Source organism: Trachemys scripta, chromosome 24 (genome assembly GCF_013100865.1).
Source record: "Trachemys scripta elegans isolate TJP31775 chromosome 24, CAS_Tse_1.0, whole genome shotgun sequence".
In the NCBI taxonomy this organism is placed as follows: Eukaryota; Metazoa; Chordata; order Testudines; family Emydidae; genus Trachemys; species Trachemys scripta.
In genome coordinates, this window is record NC_048321.1 from 5,871,051 (window position 1) to 5,889,335 (window position 18,285).

General features: G+C 44.5%; 1 protein-coding gene across 2 annotated transcripts in view; it reads right to left on the minus strand.

The window, feature by feature from the left end:
• The window catches only part of PI4KB (phosphatidylinositol 4-kinase beta), a 69,203-nt gene that overhangs the window by 40,609 nt on the left and 10,309 nt on the right, over window positions 1–18,285 (minus strand). For both annotated transcript variants that reach the window (XM_034756443.1, XM_034756442.1), the window contains exons 2-3: window positions 16,609–16,731; window positions 4,799–5,768 (exon numbers count right to left, since the gene is read on the minus strand). In XM_034756443.1, the coding sequence (XP_034612334.1) occupies window positions 4,799–5,740 (942 nt within the window). In that variant the 5' untranslated portion in view covers window positions 5,741–5,768; window positions 16,609–16,731. The remainder of the gene's footprint in view (window positions 1–4,798; window positions 5,769–16,608; window positions 16,732–18,285) is intronic.

Consider the following 18,285-nt stretch of genomic DNA (forward strand, 5'->3'; position numbering starts at 1 on the left):
TCTGCTTTCCATCATGGCCCCCTAGCCTACTTGACATGCTCACAAGATACTATGGCATTCGTCTGTAAGGAAGCCATTAGGGGGCAGAGACTTGGACTTAAGATGAGGAACAGGAAGTGCTTTCGTATCCCAAAGCTAGGTGGAAATGGTGATTTATTACAGCAATGTAAAGAAACCCAACTGTCTCACCATAAAAATCAAGGTAACCCTTATTTCTAGTGTTACCGTGCTAATTCCTACATACTTGTTTACCAACTGGGTTGTAGCACCATGCCTCTGAGCTCCAGAAGTGCTCTCTACTCCAGTCTCTCATTCAACCCGCACTAGCCAGACCTGTGAAGCATGCTGGCACCAGATTGCTTGGCAACTGATCGGATTGTACTAACATCCCGCCTGATTACGTTCTAAAAGGAATGCATTTAAAATAAAAAAGTATTAACGCCTGCTTTAAACTGGACGAGCTTAATCCAGAACTGAAGGTACCGACAGAGGCTTGAGTAAACCAGAAGCAGTATGAACGTGCGTCTCATTTAAGGGTCCATAAACAAGGATGGCTGGGCAATAATAATCTTTGAATTATAGATTCATCCTTATTCAAACCACAAGATCATTAATTATCCCACTGTTTCAGTTCTTCCTGCAGGCTTTTTGCTAGTGCTGAAGTGAGTCAGTTCCCACTGTTTTTAGTTTAAATATTCTCCTAGACCAGATTAGAGCTAACGGACTGATTTACTTTTCTCAAAAATCTGGCACTCCGTTCCATCCCCCACACCTGTTCTCTCCTGAACCGCTGTCCTGAATTTGTCTTGTATATATGACATGCTTGCATTTAAGTTTGTAAAGCCAGGTGTAGGTTTATAGTGCTACAGAAGGATTTTGATCATAGTATAGGCCAATTGGTGAAATTTGAATACTTTATCCCTGGCCTGGTCACATCTGAGGTATTTACAGGTTTAAAAACAAGGCAAATCTGAATATTTAATGAATGTCCCCAACAGGATGATGCCAGTGTAGGACCAGATGTTTGGATGAGGGCATCGTCAATAAGATCAGAATTGAAGGAAAGCTCAGTCATGATCCTTCTTAATGTTAATCCCAAAACAAGTTTTCATTTCATAATCCCGTTCTGCAACCTCTAAAAAGAAAGAATGTAGAGGAGTCAGAAAAAAGGCAGAGAAACTTTCTCGTGGGGCGTGATTAAAGTATATTTCTTATGGTTCATGACCAAGTTAAATGAAGTCAGCAAGGGCTGAAATGGAGAGTGACACGTTATTGGTGGAGACTTTGCTGCCTCCGCTCCTCATCCACCTGGTCAGTGCTTGCAGGCACTCAGTACTGGTCAAATTCTCCTAACAGAATCTTAAGAATAGCAGCAATTCACTGGGGCAGTTAGAGCCTCTGGGCCCAATACTCATTTATGCTAATGCTCTATGCTATTCTAGTGGCACAAAGAGGCTGGAAACAACCGCCCCCCTAAGATCCCCCTGCACAGGGCTCTAGAAGGACCCTGCACCTAGTGTACGTTGAGGAGCTAGTTGGAGTGCACTGTGCTACAGCTATTCTCAGCTTCCCAGGAGCCATGGAAAATGCAGCATAAGTTAGAGCATACTTGCACCCAAGGGGCAGGGCTCTGCACGGCCCCAGAATACGGGGGAGGGGGGGGGGGGGCTTAAAGACACCTTAGCCACATACACTGACACTGTTCCAAGTGCAAAGATGGAGTGACTGAGAATTACTTAACATTAAATAGCTGCCTCTTAAAACCATCTGACAGTCTGCAGGAGAGTTTGTTTTCATAGGAGTTTGGCTGTTTCAACACAAGACAACAATGTTTCTAGGAATTTAAACAGAAAACGGAGGATCTTAACCAGCCTCTTGAACGTTCTAAAGCTGGGAACGTTTTTAAAGAGCCTGGATAGCGGAGGCCTCCTCCATTGCCATACACCATTTAAAAGGCTTGCGTGGCCTCTGGACTGAAATAGGTTTTAAACGTTGCCAAGAGAAACTCTTCTCAGTGCAGCTTTACATAAATTATAGATGAAAGCTTCAGTTTCCATTATGTGAGCAGCTGCAGCCAGTGTGAGCTACGGAGACCTCCACGTGTCCTGCTGTCTGTCAGCCAGCTGTTTTCTACCAAACAGTGAACTGTCAGGGACATGAAACATTCACTTACCCTGCCCACATGGTGCCGTCCCCTTGGCTCATGACATGCGAATTCGCAGGGTTGGGAAAACAGGACATTTTTAACCACTGATCGGTCAGGCTGTGTTCAGCTGACATAATTAATACTTCATGTTTATGTAGAGCCTCTTTCTTGAAGGCTCACAAAAAAACTTTCACAAGTTCTATACATACAAGAATTACAAGGCCCCCTCTGGCATTCACAAAACAGAGGGGATGGGGATCATTAGCCAAGGATGTCAGCTAAACTCCCTGCTGTTACAGAAACAATCACAAGATCTTTAGTGTCTAGACAGAGCAGAGAGGAACTTGGTTGTCTAGTATTCAGAGGAGACTTTGAAAAACAGACCTACATTCAGAGAAAGCATGGAATTAAATTTTCATCTGTCTTGGAAAGACCAAGGGCTGAGTCAGCCCTGCTGTGATTTGAACCTGTGGAGTAATGTATAGATGTAACAAGCCTAATTCTCTGCCAGCTGTTTAATCATCCCTTCTGGTTAGATGATTCACTACCCCAAGAGAGTATTTCAACTGCTTGAGTTAAGACAGAGGAAGTGATGCATTGCTTCCCTCCAATTTGTTGAGCACCTCACAGATCTGCACTCTACCCCTCAACTCCCTGGTGTCTCGCCCAGAAGACTTGCACTCCTCATTACCTTGGTTTCCAAAAGAACATGGGGAGAAAACATCAAGGTCATTTGAAAGCAATGTAATAAAGCTCAGATTACCATATTTTTCTTCTCCTTTCCCTCCCTCAAAAACCAAGGATACAGCTTTATCCTTTTGTTATGAAAGACTATCTGCCAGACCTGTGAAATGGATGTAGGGGAGTCTAGATTCCTTTGTAAGAAATGTAGCTCAAAATAAAGCATCAGAAATACACACAGTACCTGGCAAACAGATAAAGCACTCAGAGAGGCAACAATATGGTTGCAAAGGCTATATGAAATCCATGTCTACATGCATAACTTCTCTACACTTAAAAATAACCAGTGTCACCCAGCCAGTCACAAGGCCTGTGAGAGCCATTCAGGTCTGGAAGAAGTATGACATGGAAATATACATGTGCATGCAAGTTTGATTTAGTCCTGATTCAATACTGTTTAGCATTAAACTGCATTAACACAAGACACTGCAAATTGGCATAGCCTCGCACACAGCCTAACTCTTCAAGCATAACACAGTTTGGGTTTCCTCGGCTTTATGGCTGGGAGGAAAAGAAGGACCGATTACAATAGGCAATTTGTGGAACAAGAGAGTCAGCTAATATAAAAACGCCATGGCTCTCTTCTCAAAAGCAAAGGCATTTGCATCAGACATTCATTTTGGACAGTGAATGGGACTAGACCTGGAGGAGTTGTCTGGGCTTATCTGCACACAGGCAGTTTTGTTTTGCACAGGATTATTTTTGAATACCTCGATGGAATCCTCCTCAGAGGTGACTACGAAGGGCAGCCACTCTGTGCTGAAATTGGGGGCCTTCCCTTCCCCTGCCTGATGCATTCAGCTACAGGTGCATTCCCACCGATCTTGGATATTAACAACCCCTCTGTTCTGAATCTCTCTGCAACTCCTTCCTTGATGCAAACGACAGAGACAGGGAATGAAAGTTCAGCAGAGGCTTGACATATTCATTCTGTGCTTTGCATCAAGGCTGCAATTTCATACCAATGTTCCCCCCAAGATGAGCGCTCAGGGTCACCAACAGCAAGCCCGAATGCACCAATTCAAAACAAAAACTTCAGGGAATGAGCAACCCAAGATGAGTCTCCAGCTGTATTTTACAGATGTGCTGATCATATTGATTAACCAATTTATCAGAGAAAAGACTGATCATTGGGAGACTCATTCATATGAACAATGGTCACGAGGCCAGCTACAGTAGCTATAACTAACAAGCACAAAGCATTCCTGTATATACCTGCTAAATTTACAGGGGACTTCCCTGTAATAGGAGTCAGGTAGGGCTCAGAGCTGGGGAATAGGAGCCTAGGTCCTATTCTTAACTCTAGCACTAAATCACTATGTACTTAACTACCTACTTATATGGGCCCATTCTTGTTGAATTGGAACACCTCAAACAATAAGAAGTTTATCTTTCCAAGAACCCTTGTAAGGTAGGAAACAGTTGTCTCCCTTTGTACAGACAACAAAATGAAGATGAAGATTAATTGACTTGCCCAAGGTCCTACAGGAAATCTCTGGCTTGGAAACTGAACCCAGAGCTCCTGAATCCCAGCCTACTACCTTAACCACAAGGTCATCCTTCCTTTCCTAGCTTCCCCATCAGTAAAGCAGGGGAACAATACTTACCTATCTTTGTAAAGGCACCTGTAGGACCCTCAGAGAAAAGGCATTAGAGAAGGGCAAAGTATTTTCTTTTATTACAGAAGAGATTTCCTGCACGAACGGGCTCTACGTTTTCCAACCATGGCTACAGCACATAATGCCACTTTGCTTGGGGGAAAAAAAGTAAATGAAATGTATACCATTTGCACTGGTTAATATAAAAATCTCTAGCAGAGGAAGAGTTATGAGATGAGGCTCAATTGCACATATACTGTTGTGGACACACCCTTCACAGAGAGGTTGCATTTTAAAGAGACTCCAACATTACCTCATCCTCACTCTCGACTTTGGGATTGCTGGCGGTCCGTTTCAAATTGCTGCTCAGGCTGATGCTAGCTGTGGCGTCTGACTTGGACCTCTGGTGAGTCCTTTTGGAAGGTGACAACCCCATGTCGGGCGCCGGGCTCAGAGACGGCAGCTCCCTCTTTTTGTGAGCTGGCTTCAACTCATCAGAAAGAATGAGCTTCCGCAGCTTGGTCCCACGGGAGTGTCGCTGAGTTGAGATGTGCATGTCCGAGGAGTAGGCACCCAGGAGCAGGGCACACTGGAGGGAAAAGTTGATGCTTTGCCGACAGCGGTGTACAATGTAGGGTTTGATAGCATCGCCAACATCTTCATCCATATGGATGTACATGTTTAGAAGCTGTGGCAGGTAGAAGTCCACCTCCTCATTCCTAAAGCAAAACAACCTATTTCCAATATAAGCTTGTACCCCCGGCTCTTTTGAATTGTACAAGTATGAAATGGCCATGGAGATATCAAAGAGTTTGGATTCAAAGAGCCGGAGCAGCCAGGACTGCTTAGCCGAGTTGTTCTTCTGCCGCCTCCGGGCGCTTTTCACTGTGTTGGCCATGGTCTCGTCCTCCTCCCGGATCCTGGAAGGCGTGCCAGGTGGGTCATCCAAGCATTTGATTTCACAGCCATCTCTGACGTCTCCATTGACTAGTTCCAGGTTGGTCCGTGGAGCACTCTCCGTTTCATTGCCATCATCTGATTTAGCCACACTGTCTGAGGAGACCCCATGCATCAGCTTGACCTTCTCCAGGACCTCTTCACAGGCTTTCTTTGCCACCTCAGGGTCGATAACCGCCAACTCCCCAACGCCTTCTCTGATGACGCTGAGAGGAGTCCCTCCATTTCCTTGCAGCACTGGGCCGGATGACTGATCCACCGCTGTCCCAGGGGCTGTGTCTACAATAGCGTCACCCATAGCAGTGGCAGGGCTGCACGCTTCAAAGCTGAAATGAAAGCAACGTGAAAGGTAGTCAATGGCACCGTTCTGGGAAGGGGAGAGAGCGCATCTGCCCATTAACCTGCTGCCAAGCCCACTAGGTGCATGTGGTGCACTCTTTTTGGGATGTACCTCAGAAGATATTTAGAGTTGAGCCAATCTGGTGTGAACATTTTTTGACTAGGGTCTTGTCTGCATAGGGATGGCACGCCCATTGGTGCAACTACAATAGGGAAAACCTCTAGTATATGTACAATTTACAGCAATGAGGCTTATCTTGAAGTAGATCACGTTTGGCCTTTAGACTACTTCTCAAGGCCCTTTCTGCCCAGCCTTGATTTGCAAAAAGCAAAAGAAAATAACCAGGAAACTCTTTATACCTCACACTAAAGGAATTTTGCAAGGTTATGTAGCCATTAATGGGATTATGGCTTTATACGCCCAGCTGGGTGTATCCAATGCGCTTTGTTCATAACTAGAATGTAATAAATCCCTCCCCGCTCAGCTTTTATCATGTTAATTTCCCCTTGTGACAGATTAATACTTAGCGCTTACCTAGCACTTTGAACGTTAAGTCGCCTGACACCTGGGAGGTAGGTAAGTGTTATCCCTGTATTACACTGAGAAATTGAGACTAAGTGATTTGCAAGAACTACAATTAGAACAAGAATTCCTGCTCCAAGCCCCATATTCAGATGCCTGGGCTATGCCCCGCCCCCTACAATTCACTCATTTTTAATATTATTATTTTTTTTTTTTAAATAAAGCTAAAACTAAGAGTTGGAAACACTTCCTACTTTTGTTATCTCACTCATAACTGCAACAATGTATCCTACTACAGTCAACCAGAAATAAAGAAACCCAGTGCCAAGAGGAAATCTCTTTTTTTTTAAAACAGACATTCCTTTCAATAAATGTTTGTTATTGCAGTTCTGACCACTTTCCTTTCCTTGCTTATACTGTACAAGAAGATAGCAATCAATCACCATATAGTAACACCACCTTTTTTAAATGCATAAGTATTTTGGTAGGATACCTATTTCCTGCCCCCTCACAGTCACATCCAAACCCAGTAGAATTATTTGCTGTGGAAAGAGTTCACTGAACAGTTTTCAGCTTCTCCATTCCCAATCTGACCCCGGACTCCATACTTACAGCCTGCAAAATCCTTACTGGCAGGGCACAGGGCCTAGGACAAGAGACTTTCCTGCTAATTTAATTACTTGGTTTATTTGTTTTTGAATACCATGTTTATCTGCTAATCCATGACATAAATCACTTGAGCGCAACTCATCACATGGTTACATCCACATGCTGTCAGAAGATCTATTCTTCTTCATCCCCACCCACCTTTAAGAAAAAAGCCATTGCTCTTTGTAGATTCAGAAGATAATCCTGAAACAAATTAAGGAGAGGGCCTTAAGTTAGTTTTCGTAAGGCAGATTGTTTACTGTAACTGTCCAACCGAAGCTTAACATCTAAGGCAGAGGTAGTCTATTTTGTGTCAAGGCCCAAATTTCTTGGTCCATAGTCAAGGTCCAAACTCCAGAGAAAATAATGAAAACAAAAACAAAAAACTATAATGATAATAGTAAGTAAATAAAAAGATTTTGGGATCTGTTCAAAAGAGTATAGCGGTCTGGATTTTCCCCCGTCTAAGGAATTAAAACTAGATCCAGTGCTGCGCCCTTAGCATTGGGAGAATCCTTTCAACTTTCTGTACCTCCATTTCCCCCATCTGTGTAATGGGAATATCTACTCACACCCCATGGCTGATGGGAAGATTTTCTATCTAAGGTACTTATTAAGTTCCCTTGTATCCGAGTTCAGTCTCACAGTCTGCATTTATCCTCAACACCCGCGAGGTAGGAAAGAACTAGTCTTCTCATTTTACAGATAAGGAACTGAGGTACAGAGAAGCTAAGTGACTCCTCAAAGTCATAGAGGAAGTCTGGGGCAGAGCAGGGACTTGAATGCAGGTCTCCAAGGCCTAGACTAGTACCCTAACCACTGGACCATCCTCTTTCTCACTTAGGTAAAGTTCTAATAATTACATTCCCCTCTTATTGTCCTTGGCTTGCCATGATGAGAGAGGAGGGATGAATTCATCGGCAAAAATATCCCAGAGTTTCTTTTCAAATACTGGAATTGAATACAAGTAATATAGGGATTCATAGATTCATAGATTCTAGGACTGGAAGGGACCTCGAGAGGTCATCGAGTCCAGTCCCCTGCCCGCATGGCAGGACCAAATACTGTCTAGACCATCCCTGATAGACATTTATCTAACCAACTCTTAAATATCTCCAGAGATTGAGATTCCACAACCTCCCTAGGCAATTTATTCCAGTGTTTAACCACCCTGACAGTTAGGAACTTTTTCCTAATGTCCAACTTAGAGCTCCCTTGCTGTGGTTTAAACCCATTGCTTCTTGTTCTATCCTTAGAGGCTAAGGTGAACAAGTTTTCTCCCTCCTCCTTATGACACCCTTTTAAATACCTGAAAAATGCTTAGCCATTAACTTTTCTAACTTCTGAGTAAATGAAGTTTGACCGAATCTCAGCAAGGTCATATCAATCTTTCTAGCCATTTGAAGCGATGTAACTGCATCTTTCACCCCTTCTGAACAGAAGTAACATACACAGCATTTGTACGTTACTTTTCCTGTGTGTGCACCATTTCCTTTGGTGCCTACCCCACATGCTTTGAATGTTTGTGGTAATTAGATCCTAACCATCCAGAAAACTCAAGAAAGTTATTTTCCCTCCTTAATTAGCTCTGCTTTGCCCAATGAAAACTCAACACTACCAATACATGGACAAGGGAAAGCTCTTCCTCTATATTTCAACAAAGGACTATGACTGTAGCACAAAAGCAGGTATTGTAGTTTGCCTACAACAGGGGGAAGCCATTCCAAGGGATCTCTGCAAGCTGGAATCCTTAAAATGTTAACATCAAGCCAACTGGGATGACAAACACCGACTAATAAAAAAATCAGCGGTGGCATTTGTTAAAGCCCAACCCCACATGCCGAGTGCAAAAGTACCTTTTATACCATGCTAACCAGTCATCCCTGACTAATATAACAATCTAACATACAATCACAGAGGGCTTTTATAGTCCCAGACACTCTGGTTTTTTTTGTTTGGTTGGGTTTTTTTTTTTTTTTTTTTTTTTGATGCAGAGAAATGCTTTTGACAAGTTTCTTGTTAGGTTGTAGAGGAAAAATACTACAGGGATCCAATTAAACAACTGCTTTCCCACAAGCTTATTTTAAACTTAAGTATATGAAAGCTAGGAAGGAAGCCTGGCCATGCAGTTAAGACATTGGACTGAGACTCAGAAGATCTAAGCTCAGTTCCCAGCTGTGTGTGACCCTGAGCCAATCACTTCATCTCCCTGTGTTTCAGTCCCCCTCCATCTCACTCCCCCTAATGCCCAAAAAGCTGTCTTGTCTATTCTGCACTCCCGAACAGGTATAGTCCCTTACTACATGTACATACAGTATCTAGCGCAATGGAGGGGTGCTGTACTACAAATAAAATAGCAAGGGCCAGTATTAGGCATAGCAGAGTAAGAGGTATTATTCTGTACTAGCTTTGCAACACATCAGCCAAACGAAGATCTGGAAGGGAGTAAAATACACCATCTAGCAACAGGTCCAGATAAGGAAGCAACTCCATGGTCTGATTTCTACACCCTTTGAGCAGCACCTTCTTCCCAAAACCATAAGATGGTCCCTGGTTAAAGGGTCATAAAGGTGTGCATGCTCAGTGGATCCTATTAGAAATAGAAATGTTTAAGATTTTTCTCTTTAATTTATTCGAACGGCCCAGAACACCTATGTCATGTTCCAGAATCATTAGAGACAAGAAAACGATCACACTGAAATGCTGAGCTGTAAAACCCCCTTAAAGCTTCCATGACTTGGGCTACTGCACCCAGTGTGTCATCTAGAACAGCTTTATACATGCCATCTAGATTCCCATCAAGGCACATGGTGGCTTCCATCACTGTGTAAATCTCGAAATGCAGCAACTGCAAAGCCCAGAAAAATTCCCCAAATCCTTTTTCACCCCCCCCCACAGCCCAAAAGCCTTCTCTTTGGGAAGCAATGCTTGCTCAGGAACAACGCAACAAAAGGCGCTGCTTATAAGCGGTGCTAAATCAGCAACAAAAGGAGAAAGATGGCAAGAGACTTGCAACCGCTCAGTGGGTTCAGTAGGGTGACCAGATGTCCTGATTTTATAGGGACAGTCCCAATTTTGGGGTCTTTTTCTTATATAGGCTCCTATTACCCCCCACCCTCATCCCGATTTTTAACACTTGCTGTCTGGTTACCCTAGGGTTCAGCTTGGATTAGAGAACTATGAGAGCCAAATTCAACACACAGGCCTACTGGGTCCCCTCCCCATGGCAGTTCTAGCACTGGAACCAGTGCAGAGCATTTCTTTCGTTGTTAGAACTAAAGTTTAAAGCCAGGATTGTCTAACTTCTTTCTGTATCTCCCAGACACAATCTAGATCAACCATCTCACACCTGCTTTAGTCAGTGATTTGTCTGTAATTGGGACAGTTTGGAGAAAGCCAAAGAAGTATCTCCCTCTCTAAATGCTCCATAACATCCCAACTAGGGAATGCATGCATTGTCTGCCTTCATCCATCCTCCTCTATATTTTTCTGTGGTTCTCAACAGTTGGTTAAACATATTACAAAATGTGCTATTTAGCTCAGTTTGCAGCTTTGAGACCTCAGCGTAGCTCCCCCATTCTAAATCACTGTGCTCATTAGGATAACAAACCCATCAGCTCGCTACACACAATGAAGCAATATAATCTAGAAAGCAACCTGAACTGAATTCTTGTGGTTCCTACTTCACCCACAATTTCCACCCGGTTGGAACTCCACAGAAGTCAGCGATTTAACACAAAAGAAAGGAAAGCGCCCAATTAATATAGAATTTCATACATGAAGCAGTGAAATGTTAACAAAGCCCTTGAAGTGCATTGTTTTTTGTGACTCCTTGTAAGATCTTAGGGAGACCTGGAACAGATTGATGGCATTTTAAAAAAAATGTCCCAGTCCTGCCTGCCTTGAATAAAGACTATTAGCACTGTAGCATTACAACTGGCAAGGAAACAGGAATACTGGATGGAGAGTCAATAAGACATCTGGTCTCTATTACACAGTGTTGCTTTTTGTTTTCCTCAGCATTCATGATTTATTGCATCTCATTCCAGCTCCAGATATTTTTCAGAACACACTAATCGGGACAGGGAAGGGGGGGAATAAAGCAATTTCAGTATACACTGAATCAAGACTTCATTTTCAATTCTACCTACACTATATCAACTCTCTGCATTGCCACTGCACTTTTCTGTGGATCGGAAAGTGCTTTACAAATATTAATCCTTGCAACTTCCCCCGAAGATGCTATTCTTACTTTAAAAGGTGGGAAACTGAGGCACAGAGGGAAGCAACTAGCCCAAGATCACATAGGGAGGCTGTAGCAGAATGCTATAAGCAGCATTTAAACAAAGACCATTATAAATTATTCCTATCTGAGAATGCATCTTTCTCGTTCTAGTAAGAAATTCCTTTAATAGGAGAAAAATTCTTCTCTCGGCATCAACACAGATGGATTGCCATCCATTTTCACACCTGGCTGAACTGGATTAAACCTGAACACGATATACATGTCTCATCCATTCAAAAGCCAGACATGCTCAAGGGACAGACCCTGCCCTTAAGGCTGCACCCTGTTCTACAACAAAACATCTTCTGTGCTGTTTTTCCCTCACAAACTGTACTCACAAAAAATGTAGATTTGGCAGAATTCCATTTTTATCCTTTCATAATTTCAAAGGATAATACTGATATTTATTAAGAATTTTTTCCCCCACTTTTATCAATTTAAATTTTCAAAATTTCACAAAACTGAGTTTTAAGCATTTCCCCCCAATTTTCATTCATTTAAATGTTCACAGTTGTGGGAAATTATGGGTGGTCAGACCATTAAGAAGAGTAGATGCTGAGATTCAGAAAGTCACAGCTTTATAATTGTTAAAACACAAAATCACACATCAAATAATACAAAGTGAATAGCCTTAAATCAAACTCCTCAAGCAGCATTTTACCTACTCTGCCTAGCTGTCAATCTCTATCATCATGGATGGAAATGTTCTTTCCATCAGTTTCGGTGTGTCCAATGAAATCAACACGTACCGATAAAAATCTAACCCTTGCAAGCCGAAGAATAAATTTAAATAATAAATAGCAGAGGAAGAGCAAGATTAAGAGGCACAAGAAGGAGAGGTGATGTTTTTCAGTTGAGATTTTGTGTGAGATGGGAAGTCAGCGAGGCGGAGAGATGAAGGGAGGCTATTCTGGGGGCCAGGAGACGCACAGACGAAAGGGTTTCCACACCAACGGTGATAGTGTGAATGGGGAGAGGAGGCTAGTATTAGAGTCTTGATCCTGCCTCTGGCCCTGATCCAGCAAAGCACTTAAGTACAGGCTTAATTTATCAATTCTTTGGCCAGTAGGTTCCAGGCAGTCACCTCCTCGTTTCTGAATCTGACCTGCATCCCAACCGGTGTTACAATATGGGGTCCAACCCAGAGTGTGACCCATGCTATGACACTTGTAAGGTCCAGGCTAGATACTGAAATGAGAAGCATGGCTACCTGGAACTAGCTGCATTGTGTGAATTCCCAGGTTTGTTCCTTTCCTCTATAAATCCCCAGAAAAGAAGGACAGATTCTCCCACAATACCCAACGAAAGCATTCACAGTGCAGCACAGTTTTTGTGGTACTAAGAACCACGGAATGTGCCCATGAGAGACAGGTAGAGCCAATAATGGCACCCAGGAGTTCTGAGTCCCACTAGCCTGCACTCCAGGGAGTACGATGTAAAAACATAGGACAGGAAAAGGAAAGGATGGACTGTCAATGAGTACTCAGGGACTCCTTAATATAAGAATCGTAGTCGATGTGTCTTTCTGAGCCTTTGTGGTCTGCCACATCAAGGTCAAAGGAAACTTGTAGTTGATAGATCTGTGGACACCATGTAAAATTAATCCAGCTTTTTCCCCACTGAATCAATAGGGTCACCCCACACATGCATCAAAGCAATACACCAAAACTCTAATGCACCTGCCCAGTAGCTCCTTTTCTCAATCAATAATTGTGCAGGGGTTTTATACTCTATTGTAGGAGCCAGACAGAGTATCAGCTAAAGAGACACTTCACCAGTGGCTTGATCCCACTTAGATACTCAGCACCAAGTACCTCATAAAATCCATTTCAGCACAAGCACAGTGGCTGGTTTTGCAAGTTTGCACTAATAATGCATTATGTGAACCTCAGATCAGGACAGAGCTCCAAATAGTTTGACAAGTGGGCTGAAGTTTCTGCTACAGTCTGACTCATAAAAATGCTCGGGTTATAAGCGCTTGACATCTCTTCACAGTTTTGCAAGGTTTCATTTTATGCTGGATTTGATTCGGCCAACTTTGCATTACTTAAATAGTAACAAGTCTGGGGCTCATGCAACTAGGGCGAGGCATTACTCCTAAATTTGGATTAAAACAGATCTACTCTGCAGGATACGCAGCATGGAACAATGACAAATGATATCAAAGACATGATAGAAATGACTTCTAATAAATCACTGCTCCACAATCACATGAGGGATAAAGACTAGCAGCAAACTCCTTGCACAAAAAACTCTGCATCCAAAATCTCTGTTAATAGCAAACTACTACTGCTTTCTCCTTCTGTAGCACTTGTCAGAGGATTGGAGCCCTTTATTCATTTAGCTTCCCTACCCCACTCTGAAGAAAGGATCTCATGCTGGGGTGGAGAAACAGAGGCAACCTGGCCAAGATCACAAAGGAAGGCACATCTCCTGACTCGCAGGTCTGTACCATAAAACCATCCTTCCTTCATTCCCTCTCCATCAGTTATAACTTGCGATGGAAAATAAGTAAATCCAGTGACTTATTTTTAAAATTAATTTTTCCATAATAAAAAATGTTGTGGTCTGATTTTCAGAGGTACTGTGCTACCCCAGCTCTCACAGTGGTCAATGACAGCTGCAGGGGCACAACTCCTTTGGAAATGGGACCTTAACGTCCAGACTAAGCAAAATTATGAACAAGTCAGATCATCTCAAAAGGCAGAGTCTGAGACCCACCATGAACACATTTAACTGCAGCAGCAACTCAATCAACTTGCTACTCTCAAAAACACTTCAACAATAATTGGCTCTTCTCTAGCTCTTTCATCTCCAAGTACTTTGCAAACATTAATCACCAACCTCTTTTTAACAGGGATAGATCAAAGCCTGCTCTACACAAAGTTAGGTCGACCCAGCTATGTTGCTATGAGGTGAGAAAAATGCACAGCCCTGAGCAACGTCACTAATAACCCTAGTGTACACTGTGCTACGTCAGTGGAAGAATACCACCTCTCGGAGAGGTGGATTACCTACGCTGACTGGAGAACCCCTCCCGTCACCATAGATAGTGTCTACACTGCAGCTGTAGCTTTTCAAGTGTAGACAAGCCCTACGGTACAGTGGTGTAATCTGGTCTGGCAATTCCTATCTAGAGCAGCAGCCTGTCTCCAACAATGATCAGTACCAAACGTTGCAGAGGAAGAAACCCTGCAGCAGGCAGTTATGGGCTAAGTTCCCTGTGAGTTGCGCGGCTGCATGGCAGCCTTCTTAGCGCCACGCAGGCGCTCAGGGAACCTGCCCAGGGACTTGCCGCGGCCGGGACGTGCCCGGCCGGGCCCTGACCCAGCCGCAACCAGGGCACCCTGGCCCGGCCCTGCCACCGCACCCCTTCCCCGGCCCGAACAAAGCCCCAGCCCAGACCTCCCAAGGGAGGGACACCTGTCCTGCGGCTTCAGCCCCGGAGTTGCTGCGGGGAGAGAGCTGGGGGGAGTCCTCTCTTCCCGCCATAGCCCCGGAGCAGCCTCTTGCATCTCAACCCCCTCTGCCCCAGCCCCACCCCAGAGCCCGCACTCCCAGTCGGAGCCCTCACACCTCTGCACTCCAATCCTCTTCCCCGGCCCTGAGCCCACACCCCTACCACATGAATTTTGCTATGTGCACCAATATGAAGATGAGGTGTCACACATCACCTCCATATTGGTGCACATAACAAAATTCATTCCGCACATTGGTGGGAAAAATTAGAGGGAACGCTGCCCCAAAGGAGTTTCCTCCTAGCCCCCCAACAATTAGAAGATTGTTTATGGCCTGAAGCTTGCGTTTTATATTCCTTCCAAAGCTCTTGCATGTGTTTGTTGTTTTTTTGTTTTTTTAACTATTTTAACAAGAATATGCTGAGTTATCAATATTGGAATTAAGAGGTGAAGTGACTTGCCCAGAGTTAGTCCAAGAGCTGGGAAGAGAACCCAGTAGACCAAGCTCCCCGTCTCCTGCTCTGATTGTTATAATGCCTCTGACAGGAGTGGCTCATCTTTAGCTGTTCCAAACATGGAGACCCAAGTTTAGCAGCAATCTAAGGACCACAGGACTGGAGTTTCTACTAAAGTTAGTCAGATTTCCAGAAGAGAAATCAGTCTTATTACTGGAGTTTTCTATCTCCACCAAGGGGAAGCTGAAGTCTTAGGCCCTGATCCTGCAGCTGGATCCACACAGGCTTCAATTATCATTACTAGATGTGGAACACAGTTAACAATATAAAAATAGCACATTGCCCAGCTCATAAAGCCAGAATAGGTGAAATCTCTCAGCTTTCCTAGACATTAACAAGACCATTAAGACAAAAGAGCAGAATGACCTGAGAAGGGACTGGGAGTAAGGACTCCCAGGTCCTGTTCCCAATTCTGCAACTGACTTGCTCTGTGACTTCAGGCAAATTATTTCACCCAGCTGTTCCTCAAGTTTTACTGTGTGTAGAACTTTGAGATCCTCAGACAGAAGATGCTATGAGAGTGCAAAGCATTACCTGTGTCTAGATACCAGATGATGAATGAATGGATAGGGCAATACATATTGACTATTCGACTGTAAAGCCAACAGAACTATCAACTTGGAGCATCTTCTGTAGGAACAGATCAGAAGAACATAAAAATGGCTATACTGGGTTAGACCAAAGGTCCATCTAACCCTGTATCCTGTCTTCTGACAGTGACCAATGCCAGGTGCCCCAGAGGGAATGAACAGAGGAAATCAGGTGATATCAGGTCTGCTGGTATATTGTCTACCGTGAAAATCTAATGTTAATAAAAATTGCCTCTCAGAAGGCCACTTGCCTAGTATATCAAATCATTTTTAAAATCCTTAAGTAGTTGAAAGAAAGCGCAGGAAGGACAAGATGGCTCAGTGGAATGGCACTGGGCTACAAAGCCCTCCACATCTAAGCTGTTCAAATTCAGCCCTGGTCATTAACGACTGAGAGATGTTATCTGAGAGCCGACAGAATGAGCTGGGGGGGGTCTCAGTCCAGTTCCTAAAAAACAATCATCATATCAAAAGACCCAGTACTACAAGGATTTGCAGCAGAGAAGTCAATGACTGACTGGAATACAGGACTGACAAGTCATTATAATGGTTAATGTTGAAATCAGGATTGAAGCAAAGTGTAGGAGATGCTTGTATTGCCATTGTCCATACTGTACCTGGTTACAGGGATATTCACAGGACTTTGGTCTCTGTGCACCAAATCAATCCAGCATCTTTCACCAGCACCACCATCTGTTTCTCACACACACACACTATTTCTCGGAGATTATGAAGCGTTTAAAACAGAAGGTCTGATTGCTTGGGGATAACGAATTATGAAACAACAACCCATCAGTCTGTGGCGTACCTGGTGCAATCGTATCCAACACGGCAGCTTCTCCCTCCTCGAATGCACGCACATAAATATGATCGAGCTATTCATCTTTGGCAATGCAGACTCAAGTGGATTCCCAGAGATGATTCTAATCAGCTGTTTGAAGGAGGAGAGAAAAAAAGATGCTACTCAGGCATAAAGAGATTCCCTTGTAACTGAAATAGACCAAACAAGCCCTGGTTGCTGCTTGGCTGCATTCGATAATAATCCATAGCTGTTTGAATAATAAATACCAGCACTTGTAAATCTGCAGCCCAGTTGAAACCATGGCCCCTGGAAAACCTGCTTTGTCCATCCCCCAGTACTCCCAGGACAGAATCCCTCCTCCCCACCTTTATAAGAGACAATTAAGGCTCCTTTAAGCTTTCTCTTTTTCAAAAGAAGGTGAAATTTAGCTGCTGCAGCAAGAGACTGGTTACAAATCACATCAGAAGAGGCAGGGCTAACCACATCACAGAGAACAAGCTCTTCTGGAGTTCAGAGGTCTGGGGGCAGAATTTATTCAAAGCAATAGCTAGAAATGCCAACATAAGAATCACCACAGCCTCCCCCTCCCAGCAACTGGAAGGAAATTAAAGAGACACCAGAACAATTCCTGTCTCCAGTCTCAGCTTTGGGGAATTTCTTTTTGCCCTGGGCTGTTACTGTCGGTGTCTTAGCACCAGCTATGCCACCATAAAGAATTACAAGCCAGTTCACTGAGTGGGAAGAAGGGGGTAACCACATGAAGTGGGGGCCACCCCAGAAAATAGGAGGCTACATCCCTGGAAAACGGAGATGGTTACACAAGGGCAGATAAATTCAATCACTGGAAGAAGAATCCCAGAAAGGCTGTCTACATAGAGGGAGGAAACTGTAACTCCATAGGAGGCAGTGCAGGAACTGGAAAATACCCCAGGAAGGGGAGTAAATAGGGTGGGGGGGACCCCGAAGGGCTAGTTATGGGGAAATCCCAACAAGGGACAGCTAAGCATGAGGGGCCTGGATGGCAGCCCCAGCAATGGGAAGAATAGGAGAGATTTCACTATGGGAGAAGGAGGCGGGTGGACTCTGTTAGGAGCAACACGGGACAAAGGTTTCAGGATGTCCTAGTTGGGGACAGAGAGCAGCTGGGGGTGGGACAGCACAGAGACTTCAAGGGTGGCAGCAACCTTGGAGGCAAAGATGCATAAGGGGTCCTCAGGGAGACACGGACACAAAGGGGGGGGGTGGGGAAGGAGGGCCTTTGCGTGATCCCAATGAAATGGGCCCCACTGGGCAGGGGGAAGATGGAGGATCTAGAAGGGGGACTCAAGGAGAGGGGATCGGGGGATGATGAGGGGCTCTAAGAGGGATGGAGGGGCATGGTTGGTGGGGGGGAGGCTGGAGAGGGGGCTAGAGGGTGAACTGGAGGGGACACAGAATGGGGGAAGGGGACACGGAGTGCGAGGGGGTGAGGAGAAGCTGGGGAATGAGGGGGGGACCCTGCTGGGTGGGGGCAGGGGGAGGCAAGAGGAGTCTGGAAAGGAGATGAGGGGGAACTGGAGGGAGAAAGGGGGAGGAGAGCCAAAGAGGGGGTTGGGGGAAGTGGGGGGGCAGGGGAGCCAGACAGGGGGTTGGCGGGAGTGGGGGGGGCAGGGGACCCAGCGGGGGGGGGGGTGGGGGGGGGGG